The 17,841-nt window shown below is 41.3% G+C and overlaps 1 protein-coding gene across 11 annotated transcripts in view; it reads left to right on the forward strand.

The window, feature by feature from the left end:
• The window catches only part of Esrrg (estrogen-related receptor gamma), a 617,835-nt gene extending 613,022 nt beyond the window's left edge, over positions 1–4,813 (forward strand). For all 11 annotated transcript variants that reach the window (XM_063272510.1, XM_017598866.3, XM_039090940.2 and 8 more), the window contains one exon: positions 901–4,813. In XM_063272510.1, the coding sequence (XP_063128580.1) occupies positions 901–1,145 (245 nt within the window). In that variant the 3' untranslated portion in view covers positions 1,146–4,813. The remainder of the gene's footprint in view (positions 1–900) is intronic.
• The last annotated feature ends 13,028 nt before the right edge of the window (positions 4,814–17,841 follow it).

Consider the following 17,841-nt stretch of genomic DNA (forward strand, 5'->3'; position numbering starts at 1 on the left):
TTATGAATTACGACCATGCTCATTAACTTTTTCTGACCTTTGGGGAATATGAACTTTCGGGTAGGAATTTGGGGTTTAAATTGATCTCAGCAAACATTTAGAATTTTTTAAAAATAGTATTTTTATTTATTCTTTGAGAATTTCTTAGAGTAGGTTTTGATCGTGTTAGTTTCTGTCCCTTCCCTTATTCATCTGTGTTGTAGATTCCTTGCTGCAGTTCTTTGTTAAATGAACCCAGGAAAAAGGTCATGCTGCCAAGATCATATTATGTTAAAGCGTTCTACTCGTCATTATGTGTATGCTGTAAATACGTGTGTGTGTGTGTGTGTGTGTGTGTCTGTGTGTATGTATGTGTGTATATATATATATATATATATATATACACACATACATACATACATACATACATACATACATACATACATAAACTAATTCTTAAATTCTAAGCTCATATCGAAGAGTACTAAGTGAAATTCAGGAAAAAAAACATACAGGTTTTGAAGCAGCTTTGATGTTGGGGTGCACAAGAACACACAAGTATTTTATTTAGAATGTTTTCATCTGTGTTCCTTAGTGATATTGCTTTATAGTGCTTTTAGTGTGTATGTTTGTGTGTGTGAGTGTGTGCATAGGAATGTGTGTGTGTGCATGTGAGAGAGTGTGTGAGTGAGTGTGAATGTGTGTATGAGTGTGCGAGTATGTGTCTGTGTGTTATGTGTTTGTGTCTATGTGTATATGTGTATGTATGTGTGAGTGTGTATGTGTGTGTCTCTATGGTGTGTATGTCTATGTATATGTGTGTATATGTGTGTATGTGTGTGTAAAATAAACTGCCTTTTGTTTAGTTACTTTGATTTTACTCTTCACATGATTGCTGACCTAGTCTGCTTTCTTGTCCAGATTCCATGCACATAGAAGACGTGGAGGCTGTCCAGAAACTTCAGGATGTGTTGCACGAGGCCCTGCAGGATTACGAGGCTGGCCAGCACATGGAAGACCCACGCCGTGCAGGCAAGATGCTGATGACGCTGCCGCTCCTGAGGCAGACCTCCACCAAGGCGGTCCAACACTTCTACAACATCAAACTTGAAGGCAAAGTGCCCATGCACAAACTGTTTCTGGAAATGCTGGAAGCCAAGGTCTGACTAACAGCCCCCTGAGCCCTCCCGTCCTGCACGTTCAAAAGGGAAGATAAAACCCAAGAATGATGTCGAAGAATCTTAGAGTTTAGCGAACAACATTAAAATTCAACAGACTGCACTGATACCTTAGCAGCCACAGTACGATGCAGCCTGATGCAGCCTGCGGATTCCGCCAATCTTCCTGTTAGGTTTCCTCTACTTTATCCCATGATCCTCTGGCCACCTCCCTGCGTTCCCCACTCTTCCTTGTTCCGTTATTAAGTTTTGCTTCTTTCACTCAAGGTTCCTTCTCCCTCTCCCGCTTCCTTTCTTCTGCCCTCTTCCTTTCTCTTCCTTTCCCCAATCTTCTTCTCTTGCCTTGTTCTTGTCCCTCCTCCCTTCCTCACAGCCCCTCCCACCCTACATATCCAACACCTCTAAGTGTACGGGACATTTCTTCCACCTCTTACGTCTCTTCCCCACCTCTTCCTCCCCCATTTTTTCCTTTCCTTCCTTCTGCTGCTGAACTCTTAAAAGCGGTCTCTAACTGGAGAGAGATGGAAACCAACCCTGCCAAAGGACAGAGATCCATACTATGGATGCCAGTGAACTTGTAGTGAACCATGACAGCCCCAGTGAGTAAGGAATCAAAGAGAGAACCGTACCTGAAGAACAGTGCAATGCAAACGAATCGACTTAGTGCAGTATTAGAGTCTACGGGGCAGCCTCCGACCAGACAACCTAAGTGGCGGCGGCATCGGCTGCTTCTCCTTGCTTTCTCATCTAGATCAGTTACAGCCATTTGATTCCTTAATTCTTTTGTCAAGTCTTCCAGGTGTTGGTTAGTTTAGCTACTATGTAACTTTTTCAGGGAATCGTTTAAGCTTTATTCATTCATGCAATACTAGAGAGGGGTAAGGATACCGCAACCTCGTGCTGGCTTTGAACAATTGAACACTAATGAAGGACAAATGAACCCTGAAGGAAGATTTTTAAAAATGTTTTGTTTCTTCTTACAAATGGAGATTTTTTTGTACCAGCTTTACCACTTTTCAGCCATTTATTAATATGGGGATTTAACTTACTCAAGCAATAGTTGAAGGGAAGGTGCATATTACCACGGATGCAATTTATGTCGTGTGCCAGTCTGGTCCCAAACATCTCTTTCTTACATGAGCTCCAGTTTGCCTAAATGTTCACTGACACCAAGGATTAGATTATACCTACCGTGACACCGAGTGGTCCCGTCCACGAGCACTGCACATGGGATCCCTATCTGTAGAATTAGCACCAGTACACCTCCCTGCTGGGAGGGACAGTCGCCATACGATTTCTAGCTGCACTCGTGGTTAGGAACAAGATGCTGCCTGTATGCAGTTGCAAACTCTGTCTCAGAAGGAGCTGTGAGCCAATATTTCAGAGGCAATAAGGCTAATGCCAGAATTCAAACAAACCAACCGTCAAAGACAGCAGACACCTGACCAAATTCTAAAGTCCTAATCCGTAGGAGTTGATCCACTTTAGGAATGGTTGTTTCAATTAACCTGCAGGTTTGTTTTGTTTCGTTGTTTGTTTTTTAACCAAAAGCTAAGCCAATAGATGTGCTTTTCAACAAGCGTGGTCACAGCACGAAGGTCAGTCAGGTTTCAGACTGTAACCAGGTGTAATCTAATGAAGAAATCAGATGCCCCCTCCCGAAACCTACAGTCGCCCGCCGAATAACCAGAAAACAGTAACCTCCATAGAATGCTTTACCAATGGACCAGTGTTAGTAGCTGCTCTCTGTATTCTGTGGATAGTCTTACTCTATGTACACAGATGTAATTAAAGTTGTACCCCTAACAAACAAAAGAATAGTTCAGCTTCAATGTTCCATGTTCGCTGCGCTTTTCTGAACTTTACGTTGCATTCAGAAACTGTCGTCTTGTTCTCGTGGTGTTTGGATTCTTGTGGTGTGTGCTTTTAGACACAGGGTAGAATTAGAGACAGTATTGGATGTATACTTCCTCAGGAGACCACAGTAGTATCTTCTACTCCTTACCAGTAATAACTAAGAGATTGAAACTCCAAAACAGTATTCATTATGATCAGACACACATCAAAATCATAATATTTTCAAAAAAGGGATAATTTCTCTAATGGTTTATTATAGAATACCAATGTATAGCTTAGACATAAAACTTTGAATATTCAAGAATATAGATAAGTCTAATTTTTAAATGCTGTATATATGGCTTTCCCCTGATCATCTCTCAGATGTTGTTATTAACTCGCTCTGTGTTGTTGCAAACCCTTTTGGTGCGGACTTGCTTCCAAAACTATTGCTACTTTGTGTGCGTTAAGCAAAATACCTTGGACTGAGGACGTCTCAGCCCTGTGCTAGGAATACTGTGTATCTATCATTAGCTATGTGGGAATATATCGTAGATTGTGGTTCTCAGTAGAGAAAGTGACTGTAGTGTGAATCTAGGTAAATCATCGTTAGCAATTCATTCGGATGGTCGATAACTTGAAATTGATAGCTGTGATAAGTTAAAAAAAAATTGGCAAATCCCTGACTAAACATCAACAGAAAATACAACTCCTGGGGGGTGGGGGAAGGTGCTCATCCTGTAAGATTCTTCATCATGTATGTGTTCAAAACATTATTTTGCAGAAGGTTTATGCAGGGTTTAAGTTACTATTGCGCAATTACGCTATGTGTACAAAAGGAATATAAAGTGTATCGACCACCTCACTGAGTCACACCCGAGGGTCTGAGCTTCAGAAGCCAGAGCCCGCAAGTGATCGTGAGACAGAAACACATTTAAAGAATGAGGTACAATGTGTCGTCCTCTGTTTAAAAGACTTGGCCTTTGAAAACAACAAGTATCTCACAACTGAAGTGAAAAAAAAAAAAAACAGCTTGAAATGTAGATCTAAAAGGAACGCACGGGCTTCTGGGTAGATGCCATTTGTACCTTGCTCGAGCAAAGTTGATCGTTTTTTCAAGTTTCTAGCAAGACCATTTAGTTAATGCCAGCTGTCGGGAAGATACCAAGGTGTATGTTTTAGCCATGCAATTTACAGTTTTATTTTCCTTTTAGGTTTGTTCTTATTTAAGGCGATATGATTGTTTTGGCTCCTTGTAGTGACTCTTCGTGTTTTAATCAAGTCAGATTGTTGTATTTATTCCACTATTTTGCATTTAAATGATGACATAAAAGATATAAAAAATTTAAAACTGCTATTTTTCTTATAGAAGAGAAAATGGATGTTGGTGATTGTATTTTAATTATTTAAGCATCTCTGTTTACCTGCCTGGGACAACATTTTATGGCAGTCTTATGTGCAAAGATCCTAAATGGACAAAACAAAATTTAAACTGCTTACAATGATCCAGGAGTTGCATTATAGCCAATAGTAAAAATAATAATGATAATAATAATTAATAATAATAATGAAACCATGTCTATAGCTGTAGATGGGCATCACATCTGTAAAGCAATCAATTGTATATTTTTGTGATGTGTACCATACTGTGTGCTCCAGCAAATGTCCATTTGTGTAAATGTATTTATTTTATATTGTATATATTGTTAAATGCAAAAAGGAGCTATGATTCTGTGACTCCAATCAGTTCAGATATGTAACTCAAATTATTATGCCTTTCAGGAGGATGGTAGAACAATATTAAACAAGCTTCCACTTTTTGCTGCTGTTTTGTATTGTGTTTCATTTTTTTTCCCCTTCACTAAAGAAACAAACGGATCAACAATGCCCTTTGTTGCCTCGCCTCAAAGAGTAGCTCTGAGGACCTGGTCCCTAAAAATAAAGTAGGACTTTAAGTAAGAGCTATATAAAGGCTTGTCAGAATGAATTCTAGGGTGCCAAGAGACATTTTGCATATTTAAGGGTATGCAAAGTGTCTCATGGCACATTAGAATTCATTCTGACAGGCCTTTATATAGCTCATATTTAATCTTAAGCAGCCCCACATCATCCTGCATTACTCAAAATCATCGCCTCTATGTCAATGTCATAACAGAAAACTTTCCCCTATTTTAAGATCATATTAAAACCTGCGAGAGATATCTATTATTTCCTTCTATCGACAATTAAATCAAGCTCCCGGGCTGCTACACATGGAGCTCAGCAAGTGCCCAGCTATGGTGGAAGGAGTCCACAGAACAGCCACTGGCCGGCTCTCCCGAATGGGACATCTTGGCAGAGCCCTCTGAGCCATGCCTAGCGGGGAGGCTGTCTTGGAATTCAGGAAGGCTAAAGAGCACTGCTGACAGCTAATAACCTTTTCCTGCCCTCGCTGCTTGGGGTCAACTTGGAGCTTTCCCTGCACCCTCCTGGAACCGTCACCAAGTGCTAATATGCTCTCTCTTGCTGTCCCCGACTAGCCTGTCTTTGTTTCCTCTGCCCTGCTCGAGAGTATTTTGTCAGTGTGCTCACCCACCTTGCTGAGGGGACTGGTTCTCCAGAGACACACAGCAATGACACACAGGCCACCAGCCAGATCTGCTGTTTTCAGATCCTATAGAAAGAAAGCTCCGAGTCTGCCTTTATTATTTTAACGTCTGTTGCAGGTAAAAGCCCGACACAGTATCTCATGGTTCTATATCTTACTTTTCAATTGTTCACATATGTGCATCAAATTTCAGAAATGCAGCATGCAGCCCTAAGAAGGGGTGCCCTGTCCATGTTCTCCAGGAGAGCTCCTCCTTTAAAACATACACTAGGCATACCCGTGCTCTTTTCAAAATCAAACACTTAAATTCTCTGTTTTTTTCTTATCATATACTTACTATACAGCTTTTCTGGTATGGACATGTACCCTGGCTACTTCAGGCATGCAAGCAACAGACAATGGGGTGGACACTTTTAGTTGTTACATTTGTCAGTTTAGAAACAAGGTAGATTTGAATGTTTTTTTTTTTGTTTTTTACAAATTAGTTAATTTTTAACAGTTTGCAAGAAATTATTTGTTTCACACCTTAATATATTAGAATTGGGGCACATTACTTCTCAGATTATTTTAAGAAGTTATCATCCTTCAGGAGAAAAGAGTTAAACATTAGCGAAATGTTGCATTCAAAGTATTTTAGGCACTGAAATCTGAAAACCCATGTTGTCATTTCCCGAAACTTCATAAATAAATACTAAATGAGAGAAACATATAAAATAACTAATGTCACCAGTAAATCATAACTTATAAAAGTAGATGTGCCCTGTGGTGTATCTTACCAATTATTTCAAAGAAACTGACTGACGGTAGTTTTGATACAACTGTAAGCAATTGTTTTGAAAAGCAATGGTTCTGAAACTTGTATCCATGCTGTAAACTTCTCAGAAGTGCTAGGACCTCCAGATACACATGTCCCATCCAGGAAGGATGGGGATACAGTTTCACTGGGGTCTACAACATGGCCTGGGCTGGGCTTTGGGACGTTTGGAGATCTCCAGATGACTTAACACGAAGATAAGGAAGGAATCTTGGCATCTTTGTAATTTCCTCAAGCCACAGCTACCCTTAAATATAAAGCGCTTCCTTGCACTGACTCTGCATGTTTGTAACTAAAGAAGACATCGAGGCAAGAGAGCTCGTTTTATTTTTTGTTCCTACGAAGACAGGTGAATTAATGCCAGCTGGGATGAGAGCCCTTCATGCAATTCCTTCTCTGTTTATATTGTCCCTCCCCAAAGGACAAGGGAGCGGATTTTTAAAAGATTGTTACATTTTTCATTTCATGTGTCTGTATATCTATGTGTGTGCTTATGTGAGTGCCCTCAGAGGCCAGAAGAGGCCACCGTAGTCCCTGGAGTTGAGCTTAGTATTTGCCAGTATTTCGTCCCATGTGGGTGCTGGGAACTGAATTCTCATCTTCTACAAGACTAGCGAATGCTCTTAACCACTGAGCCATCTCTCCTGACCCATGACAGCACCTTTTATTTGACTATTCCGTCCATATCTAGTTATTATCAGTAATAAATAGAATTGTCAGCAAAGCAATTTGTGTGTTCTGAGTATTTCATGATCATTTTATTTAAATTTGTCCACTTGAGCCTTTAACTTGCTTTGAAATCCATTTACATATTCTGGAGCAAAACAAACAAACAAAAACAAAAACACCAATGATTTTTCCCTACTTTAAAAGAAAATAAAAAATATTAAAATTAATTTTCGTTTTTGGATTGTAGATTAGACTTTTTTTTCCGACCTGTTTTTCAAGTTGTTGGTTTATGTGGCATGTAGAAGTAAGATGGCATTGCGGGTGAAAGTGTTTTCTTCTTAGAACTCTGAAGAAGTTTCTGACCTACTTTGTTCACTTAAGAACTTCACCGATGACTTCTCTGTGCAAGAAAAGCAAGATCCATTTAAAGGTTTTTCTGCGGGCTCTTCCATGCCGGGTGGACATTTCCGTAGCCCACTGGGTTCAGATTATTAAAGTTAGAGAATCTGCTCTTTCCCAGTGGAAGCCTAGCTTCATGATTCTCCTGCCCCTTCGTGGTGTAAAAAAGCAAACGAAGTAGTCGGAGATTGATTGGGAACTGCCTCTTATTATGGTGCAATGTAGAGAAGAAAGGGATTTCAAAATACAACCCTCCTTTTCCAGGGATATCTGTCTTTTCCTCCACAAAGCTCAAGTTTTGAAATAATGTGCCCATCAGGGGCTCAATGTTGCGTGTCCACACCAGTTGGTCCAAGGGCTTGTTACGACGGTAATGACCGACTGTAACGTGAGCTTGGGTTGCAACAATGCAATCGCGACCAGCTCACCCGCTGAGAGAAATCTTTCATTATTGTCAAAAATCTTCCGTAGAGATTTGTTTTCCCCGTCACTGTTTAAATTAAATTCAGTGCAGGACTGTGTGACGATCCCCCTGTAGTATATTCCAGATAAACAACTAGTCTCAAGTTTTAGAAATCTTAGCTACTTCAAATTTGTTTATTGGCAGAAAAATTACCTAGGTGACGTTGTCACCAGGCATGTGTTATGAGTGCACCTACACAAGAGATTTGCCTACTGGCTCTGTCCAATCTCTAAGAACTCCCTGTTTCATTATCGACACCAGACGGAAAAACAAGGTGGCATCAGTTGTATGGCCCGTAGAAATGCTAACAATGCTTTGGCCCCAAAGGCCACAGAAGTTCTGAAGTGACTCAGTTTCTTCTCCACAGAAACTGTTCTTAAATTCAATATCAAATGTGTATGGGAAAGCAAAACCCAACAAGAAGCCCTAACAGAAGTGCCGTAGACAGAAATCTAAGGTGGGTCAAAGGCCAGTGGAGAAAGGTCTTGGATTATAACTGTCTTTTGTAGCGTAGCTTTGGAGAACTGTAAAGAATGTCTTAGGGTGAACGGAACATTTCCAGAGGCTCTAGATGGCATTTTAGACAGAGGGTTCTGAACACGTAAGTGCTGGGTAAGGCTAATTCTGCCGCATGCAGTCAAATTATAACTGGAGTTTTTATTATGTTTCCCCCAAGAGATCGAAACTGGAAAAGCAGATAGAAAAGAAGAAAGAAATGACTTCATATAATGTTTGTAAACTAAGCGTGACTGTGTGCTGAACATTGGCTGATTTCAGGGAATACCAACCAACTCTGGGAAAAGATACTGCAAGTCCTCTCAGGGAGCACTTTAGGCTTACGGCAGTCTGAAAGGAGGCTGTTCACACCCTGAGTAAATCTGCAGTATCAGTCAAATTTCACAGTTCTGTTGGCAAGTAAAGTAATGCCTGGTGTACAAAAGAAAGTAAAAACAACCCAAGGCAGGAAAACTAGACCTTAAGACCAGTTTTGCAAACAAGGCCTTGAGTTGGACTAAATCTCCTAAATTGAGATTTTTCTATCATAGACAAGCATTCTGAGAAAGGGCATAGGCAAGATGATAGTTTAAAATAATCTCTAAGATTCCATTTTGAATCTCTGGGGCTTCTATTTGGTCAAGGTTCTTTTTCATTGAGCAAAGTAAGTAGGTCTGTGCTGACATATCTGGTCCATTCGCATGCGAATCAAGAAATATATAATTCTGTAGTTTAATACCTATATAAAATAGTTTCTTTATTCACAATAATGAGTATGTAGTCATTGATAATTTCTAGGCTGGGCAGTAAGTAAACAGATTGAAATAAAGTGAGTTTTCCACAGGACGTTTTTGGTACACGACATGTTTTATGTAATAAGAACTGGGGCACAAACATAAATAGGAGAGCTGTCGACAATGTAACAAAATTGAGTTCTTCAATGTAAGTTCAAAGCCCAGCTCTGTCCCTGACTAGCTACACGACATGAGTAGCAATGCAATGTACTCCACTTAAGGAAATGAGGATAAATACGTTTTTCAAAGACTAGCTATCATCACAAAGTTCAATGATGGGAACAAAATACCTTCAACCTCATATAAAACTCAATATATTGAAATTACATTTCATTCTTTAAAGAAAGCTCCTAACAGGATAAAGATGCTGGAGTAATTGAATGGATAATAGGATGCAATCCACTAACACTGGGAGCAGTGTGGGTGTCTGAGATCCTCGCTGACAGAAGGCAAACGCAAGGGACTCTTGTGTATCGCTGCAGAAGCAGAGTTGCCTTGGCTTCCCTTGTCCAGGACCAAATGTGTACCCTTATGCTACGTTCATTGGGTGTGTCAGAAAGTTTAAATATACCCAATAACTCTACGAGGTTTTATTAAACTCCCTTTTACATATACAGTAAGAGAGACTAAGAGAAGTTAATCCCATTGATAGAGTAACCAGCCGAATCAATTTAAAGAAGACAGATTTCTTTTGTCCCACAGTTTCTGAGCTTCCCTTCTTTGGGAGCTTGGCTCTGTGTATTTGGGCAAGACATCATGGCTGTGAAGATATATGGTCCAAGAGAGGGGCTCACCCTGTGGGCCACCAGAAAATAAGAGAGAGAGAGGGAGAGAGAGAGACAGAGACAGAGACAGACAGAGAGAGATAAAGACAAAGAGAGACAGAGAGAGATAGAGACAAAGAGAGACAGAGACCCACAGACAGAGACAGAAAGACAGAGACAGACAGACAGACAGACTAGAGGCCAGGGATAGCATAACCCCCCCCCCAAACATGTTTGCAGTGACCTACTTCCTGTATGTACTCGCAAACCTCCAGATTTCAAAAACATCCCAAAATAGTGGTACCATCTGGAGAATTAAACATTCAAATCCTGAGCTTGAGGATACATCGCACACTCGAGCCATGGCATTGCATAACGAGCCCTAAGAGCATGCAGCTGATGTGTGACTCAGCTAAGTTTCAGAGCAGTCTGTCTGATTCCTGATCTTAATTGCTTTAGCCACTAGCCATGCATTGAGCAGACTTTAAAGCCTGAATGATGACCCTGTCCACGTTTCCTCATTCTGGAGTTGTGGAACACAGCATTGACTCAGTTCTATTGAATGCGTCCAAGAATCCGAGCCCATTGCTGCTTTCTTTTTAACTCTTTGTCATTCATCTTGAATGTGCACAATGGGTAAGGCAGGACAGGGATGTCTGCCTGTTGACTGTTGTCCTGTTCTTTCTCTACCCTTCCCACTAGATCCATATGACCTACCCACGTGCCAGCAGGAAGTTTAGCAACATAGGCCCACTGAAAGCAGATGTCACTCCTTACCTGTCCTCCTGATAATGAACAAGGTGACTTTCCATCTCCTAATCCATAAACAGTACAGCGTTAAACATTTCTGGATGTTTTCCTTCAGAGACCAATGAAATCATTTTCTGAAATTTCAGAACAGGTTGTGAGACCAGCCGCCATTTATATATTTATTTTCACTGCAGACAGTATCCTGGGATACGGGAATATTGTGCAGCCCTGAAGCAGCATATTTCGTTTTCTCTATTCCTTGGCAGTGTCTGTCTGTCTATCTGTCTGTCTGTGCATCCTGAACCCTGACAGCTGTTCAAGCACTGGAGACCTCTGTCTTTGTTGACAGGGAATGACTAACTTTGATAAAAATCAAGTCCCTTGCTTTTATCTTTATGGTTCCAGAATTTAATAAATTTTTCCCAATTATTTTTGGAATGATGTTTATAATTTGCATCTCACATTTTGGTCACCCAATACCCACTTTTTATGTGTAAGACATTCTGATTACTTTTCCAACATCTTCATTCCTCAGTAGCAGGCAGGGTGACTTCTGCCACCTACAGAACACTGTATATAAAGAAGTCTCCTCCTGACTCTCTCGTCTACTCTTAGAACAATGCATCCTATCACACGATGCCCTTTTGTAGCACTAAGAACTTTGTAGCTTCAGTGTCTGCTGGGATCTCCTCCATCCATCCCAAACTTTGTGTTATTTTTTAAATATACACTTATTCAGGACATTTTCTTCTTTCCCTATGAATTCCCAAAATGTTTGCTTTGAGTTATTAAAAGTCTGTAGATGACGTTGGATTTCAGACACACAAATTATTGTGAATTCTAGCACTGCATTCTACAGACATCTTCGCATTCGGTCAGTCCGGAATCTGGGGCTTTCTTTCAGTTAGCTCCTGAATATGTATAAATGTGCAGCTATGGCATTGGGTGACTCTCTGTTATCTTAATGTTTTTATTCACCTGGTTTTAAGAGCAGGATGCTATCATGATTTATGTTCATTGTGGTGTGAGCATGTCCTGGCTTCATCCTTAGGGCATCTGCTTAGAGCCTTCGGTTTTCACATGCACACTCTATACTCTCTTTAAGAGTGAGTTGGAAACCCACCAGTCCATCTCCGAGTCCACCCAGCTCTCTGTTTTATTAGAGGCAGTCTAGAACAACCAAGCCCTGACGTTAGCGTTTTTCCTTTAAGCTGGCTTTCCTAAGTCCCTGTGTTTCTCGGACCACTCATTCCCTTCTAAGTTACTCCAAACACTCTTTCTCAAATGCTCCACCAACAGTCACTGGGGGTAGCCATTCTCCAGCCTGCGAGACATTTCCCCCACTTCTGCCAAAGTTTGCATCTACCTTTGTTCCCAAGCCGACTCCAATGTTTCGGTTTTGCTGTTCCTACCACCTCATTTCTAGGTGCTGATGTTTCTTCTGTCAGCCAGTTTGGGCTTTGTAATAACTACAAAATTCCAGCAAAATATAAAATGGACGCGGCATGTGTGGGAATGGCTAGAGTGATAGGTTGGACTCGGCTCCTGCCTCATGCACAGGTCAGCCTGGCTCCCATACAATCCAACCTAGGGACCCGGTACTAAGAAAGCCCTTTCCTCACAGTGACTGAAGAGTCACCAACACATCCCAGATGGAGCCACTGCTTGTCTCATTCTTTATTCAGCTCCCTGTTTGTCCGACAAGTCACAGAGATGAGTCCCACCGTGAAGAAGAAGGCCGAATACTGTGTGAATTCGTGAACTGAGCTGCAAAGTTATGTCACACACACACAGCAGAAACAAGATGGGAAGGTCAAGTCAGCATACCTTAAGAACTTACAGGTTGCTATTTTACTTCTGTAAGTGTGCTAAAATTTCTAGTACCTTAACAGTACCTCCTGAAGTCTGACACGCAGTGTTCTTACTAGAAATCATTTCTGAGTACCCCTTAATTATCTTTAGTCTATTTCTCATTAGCGAGCATGTTTAACAGCACGAGATGTATGTACATATATTTACATGTATATATTTGCCATTATATTTTCAAATATTGCCACTGATTTCTATTTGCATGTTCTGAGAGTGTAGTCCCTCGGTGCTGGAATTGTAGCATTCACTATGAGATGTTGGTAGCTGTTTATAGTTGACTTTTGAGAAAGTTCTGCTTATACTCAGAACAAACAGGGTCGCTACGACTGCTGGAGGACGTGTCTATCATTAACACATTACTGATATTGTAGTTATTAATATTCCATATTTACTTTCCTTCTTGGTACTTCTGAGAGAAATGCAGGAGAACCTCTATAATTCTTGGTTACCACCAACCCCTGTCACTTGACACATTCCGTGTTTGGAGTACACGTTATTAGTTACATATGTCCATTATCCATTTAATGCTCATCGATCATTTAACAGTAAATTGTCTTCCTTTTAGAATATCTTTTAAGTGCTGAAGAGAACAAAAATTAGAATTTCTCAATGAATGTTTACGATGTTAACGCCCATGGAAGCATCTAGCAAGCTGCATATCTTAACAGTGGTCAGCTTCACAAACATTGTGCCTATGGCTCTAGCAGGAACAAAAGTAAATATGAGTTATTTTTCCTTATGGGTACAAATTGCCAAGCAGCACAGAAGGCCATCTGCTTCTCATTCTGGGACGAATGAAAATATACAATATATAGTAGTTTCTAGCTATCTTTTCTTGGTCAGCATTACTTTTGATGAATTGATCCATGTTCCAAATAGGAGTAGTTTGCTCATCTGCAGATGAACATTTGGGTTTCATTGTTATGATTAGTGGAAATAATATTCTTCCAGACTTATTTATTTTCAACTGGTCTGGATGCATATACACGTGGTAACATGTTCTGAAGGTGCCAAAGCAGTGTTGTAGATCACTCTTAGGTTTAATTTTAATAGATAAACCTGTAACAGTTTTCTCAAGTGGTTCTTCTTGTTTACTAACACAACAATGTTACTGTTACCATGTGGACTGCAACAGTTATGACAGTGCTTACTGTTACCATGTGGACTCCTCCTCCTCCTCCTCCTCCTCCTCCTCCTCCTCCTCCTTCTTTAGTGTACAGATTCCCATTAGCATTATTTTGTATCAGTTTTAAAGGTAGAAATATTTTAATCAAAATATTTCTGCCAACCTCTAGTCCTGAAAACCTCCCCAGTAGAAAGGGACCGAGATCAAATTACTTACCTCACATTAGCTTAAAGAATGTGGCACAGGGACTTCAAAGAAATGTGATAGAATGGAATAACTTTTCACAGAAAAATCTGTACCTTTTTGCCCTTTATTGAAAGAAAGCGAGGTAAAGTTTGAATCATAGGGAAGACAATGGTATGATTTGGAAAATAAAGTTTTCAGGGACAAGGGTCACACGAGGCCTTTACCACTGTCTCCATTGTAGGGGCTAGAAGGAGACACCAAGAGCTGGGGTTACAGTCTGTGGGACAACACTACCCCAGCACGTGCAAGGCTCAGCATCTGCTCCCCCAGGCTAAGGAATAGCAAGCAAGTAGGACTGGATGGACTGTCACCTTCGGACTTCTAAATTGAAAGTTTGTTTTATTCATCATCCCTCCTGGCCTCTGAGAATGAAGGAAAGAGGTAATAAAGCAAGATTGAGCAAAGGGAGTACAGAGGAAATAGGAGAAACCAAACTGATGACTATAAACTTAGGTGGGCAGACTTAGCACCAAGTGCCTTAACCTGCCAAGCCACTCTACAAGCCCAATTCTTAATTTCCATTGTCTCCTGAGGTAGCACAAGGTTCTGACCCATATATATGATATATATGCCCATTTATGGAGGACAGTTTCAGGATAGGCTTTATCACTTACGTGATCCTTCCGGTAAGTCAGAATTGTGTATAGCATCCCCACAGTTCAGTTCATTTAGTGTTCAAGACTTCCATTCATTCGACCAGTAGCTCGTTATCAGCTGATGTTACAGACTGTCCTCCTGTTCATCCGGCTATTGCCAGTTCTTGGAACCTTCATTCGAGCGCATCATGTGCTTTAGAGAACATTCAAATCTCATACTAGTTTAATATTTTAAAAATGAAAAAGAAAAGATTTCAAGGGGCTAGAGAGATGGCTCAGCAGTTAAGAGCACTGACTGCCTTTCCAGAGGTCCTGAGTTCAATTCCCAGCAACCACATGATGGCTCACAACCATCTGTAATGGGATCTGATGCCCTCTTCTGGAGTGTCTGAAGACAGCTGCAATGTACTCATATAAATCAAATAAATAAAGGTTCTAGAATTATCCCTACTCAGAAAAGAAGATAGCTGCTGCATTGCGTAGATGAAAGGACCCTTACACACACGTGCACACACACCCTCACACTCAAACACTCACAAACACACACTGTCACACATTCACAATCACACACTCATGTGCGTGCTCACAAACACACAGATCATTCACACACACACATACACACACACATACTCATATACATGCTCACAAACAGTGATAACACACATACAAACACTCACATGCACAGGCACAGGCACACTCACACACACTTCTGCCATTTATTAATCAAGAGACTGAGTCAGCAGGGGCCTGACTCTGTCCTTCTGCTCAGCACTTTGTCCGGATACGTTCCTCCTAACTTAGACCCACAATGAGCCAGGTCAAACTGGTAAAAACCCCTTCCTTTGATATTGAGATTGTGGACTGGCTGATAAAACATTGAGGATAACATTTTCCTCCTTCAGATGTCTCCAGCTAAGAAACACATATTCCGTGCTTACAAGGATAAAGTTTGGTGGCATATCCTCATATCAGAGTGCCCAGGGTTTATATGCTTTGTTGGAAAGAAAAGAAAATACAGGTGTTTTGCAGGTAATAAGGTTTTGTTTTATGTCCTCTTTCCTTTAACCATATTGCTCTTACTAGGATACTCTCTTCCCATTGGTAGGCAATAAAAATATGCAAAGAATGTTTTTCACTGAGTATTTCACAAGTCTGGTGCCCTGTCGCGCCCACCTCGACCGGCAAGGAAGACGCAACACTGTTGGATCCTTCTCAATCAGCCTTTATTGTAGGAACACCTAATTGATAGTACGGGGACCCCGGGGAACAAAGGCACTCGCCTTAAATACAAGACAGGCTGTGGCTGTAAATTTGTCCACTGGGGATTGGTGGAGCATGAAATACCTATTTAGCATGAATATCACCCTGGCCTTGTAGGTGCTGGGGGTCTGCCAACACATGCGCTGTAGGTGTTTACCACAAACGACCACCGGATGTCAGCGCCATCTTTAGCCGCTCCCTACAGTGCCCCATTCATTCTGCCAGGTTATTGACGACAGAAGGCATCTATGGTATGATTCAAAAGTGGGTTATGGATACATGTGGCAAGTCCTACAGGAACTGGGGGGCTATATGTAGCAATCATGTAGGAACCTGGCCACTTTCCCGACCAGTCTCTGTTGCCTCCTGTTGTAGAGTTTCCAGGGTAAGGAAGTAATAAGGACAGTCTTGTGAATGAGAAACGGAAATGGAAACTGTGGCAAAGCAGAAAAGCCGTGGCCAGGTTGGCACGGCACAACTTTTTCCTGATTAAATATCTGTGTGCCCGCTCTAGAGCAGAACCTCCAAAGGACACTCGAGAAATCCATCGCTTCTTCTTGTTTCCCTAATCTCTTCAAGGCTCCGTTCCAAGCCTCTTACTCTTTGAGCCTCCTCAGCTTGCCTTTGGGGCTCTGGGGCTTTTCTTTCTATTGATTACTTAATCACAGATTGGTTGGCATAGACACCACGACCATTTGCTTATTTTAAATGTGGAAAAAAAACATACTTACCACGTTTGTTTCTTTTTCCATTCAATACGTACGTATGCTTGCATGTGTGGGGACACGTGTGTGGGTTGTGAATACAGGCATGTATGCGTACATGTGAAGGGAGGCATGTATGCGTACATGTGAAGGGAGGCATGTATGCAAACATGTGAAGGCCTAACGTTGGTGCAGGGATTCTTTCTCTGTCCTTCACCAGGGCAGAGTTTTTCAGTCAAACCCAGAGCTCACTGACATGGCTAGTAGTGTTAGCTAGCTCTCTCTGGGGCTGCACTTACAGGCAGGTCATTTCCCACCGACATGTATGTGGATTTTTAGGGATCTGATCTCTCGTCTTCATGCTTACACGGCAAGTGCTTTAACCACTGAGCTCTCTATCTCCCTGACCTAAAGGCACTAATCTTAAAGTGCCTGCTCTATGCTAAGCATCATGCTAAGTTAGTAGCATTTGTTGCTGGAATTTCCAACCCAATAAGCACATGTAAATGACACACAATCCAGTTATAATTATAAGCTTATGCCTAGATTGGGCAGATCTCTCACTATACTGACTTAGTCCCCATCTCTAAGACACTTGTGTTTTCTCCTGGCCACATGGTTCTGCTTCATCATAGCTTCCTCCTCTCTCCTCCCTTCCTGTTCTCCTCTTTCTCCCTGCCCCCATTCTCAAAGACTGTCCCTCCCACCTTTTCCCTCTAATGTCCCATCACAGGCTCTAGCCTTTATTGACCAGTTCAAATGGTGAGAAGGTTCAAATGAGATTACCCGACGACATGATTGACTACTCTTCGGGGGCAATCCCTCTTGAGGAAGCAGAATCAACATCAGAATACAAACAGCATCAGGACAACCCACACCATTTACCCCTTTCTGTCCAATAAAAAAAGGCTCTTCCTCTCAGTCATGGACAATGGAGATGGAAAGAGGTAGACAGAGTCTCTCCAAGTTCTTACACAGGCTGAGTGAGAGGTGATGGCAGTCCAACCCATATTCTCCTTGGTGAATTCCATCATATCAAAGGCCTTTAGTGATGGCCATCGGAGATGCTGCTAAAATTGTAGATTTATCAGACATTAAGAATATCCATGAATAAAAGAGAGGGATGCCTAGCAGATACCTCTCCCTTCAAGCGAATTAATTCAAGAAAAATTTCCTTGTTCATCCTTCCTCTCCTGTTGCAAGCATCAGATAGCACATTTGGTAGTAACAAGTGAGACGTGGTGGCTGACAGCAGGGGAGCACAGTGATGGTAATGTGCCTTGAGACAAGGTGGCTAACAGCCCTAGGTAAC

This window comes from Rattus norvegicus, chromosome 13 (assembly GCF_036323735.1).
Source record: "Rattus norvegicus strain BN/NHsdMcwi chromosome 13, GRCr8, whole genome shotgun sequence".
NCBI classification, from domain to species: Eukaryota; Metazoa; Chordata; class Mammalia; order Rodentia; family Muridae; genus Rattus; species Rattus norvegicus.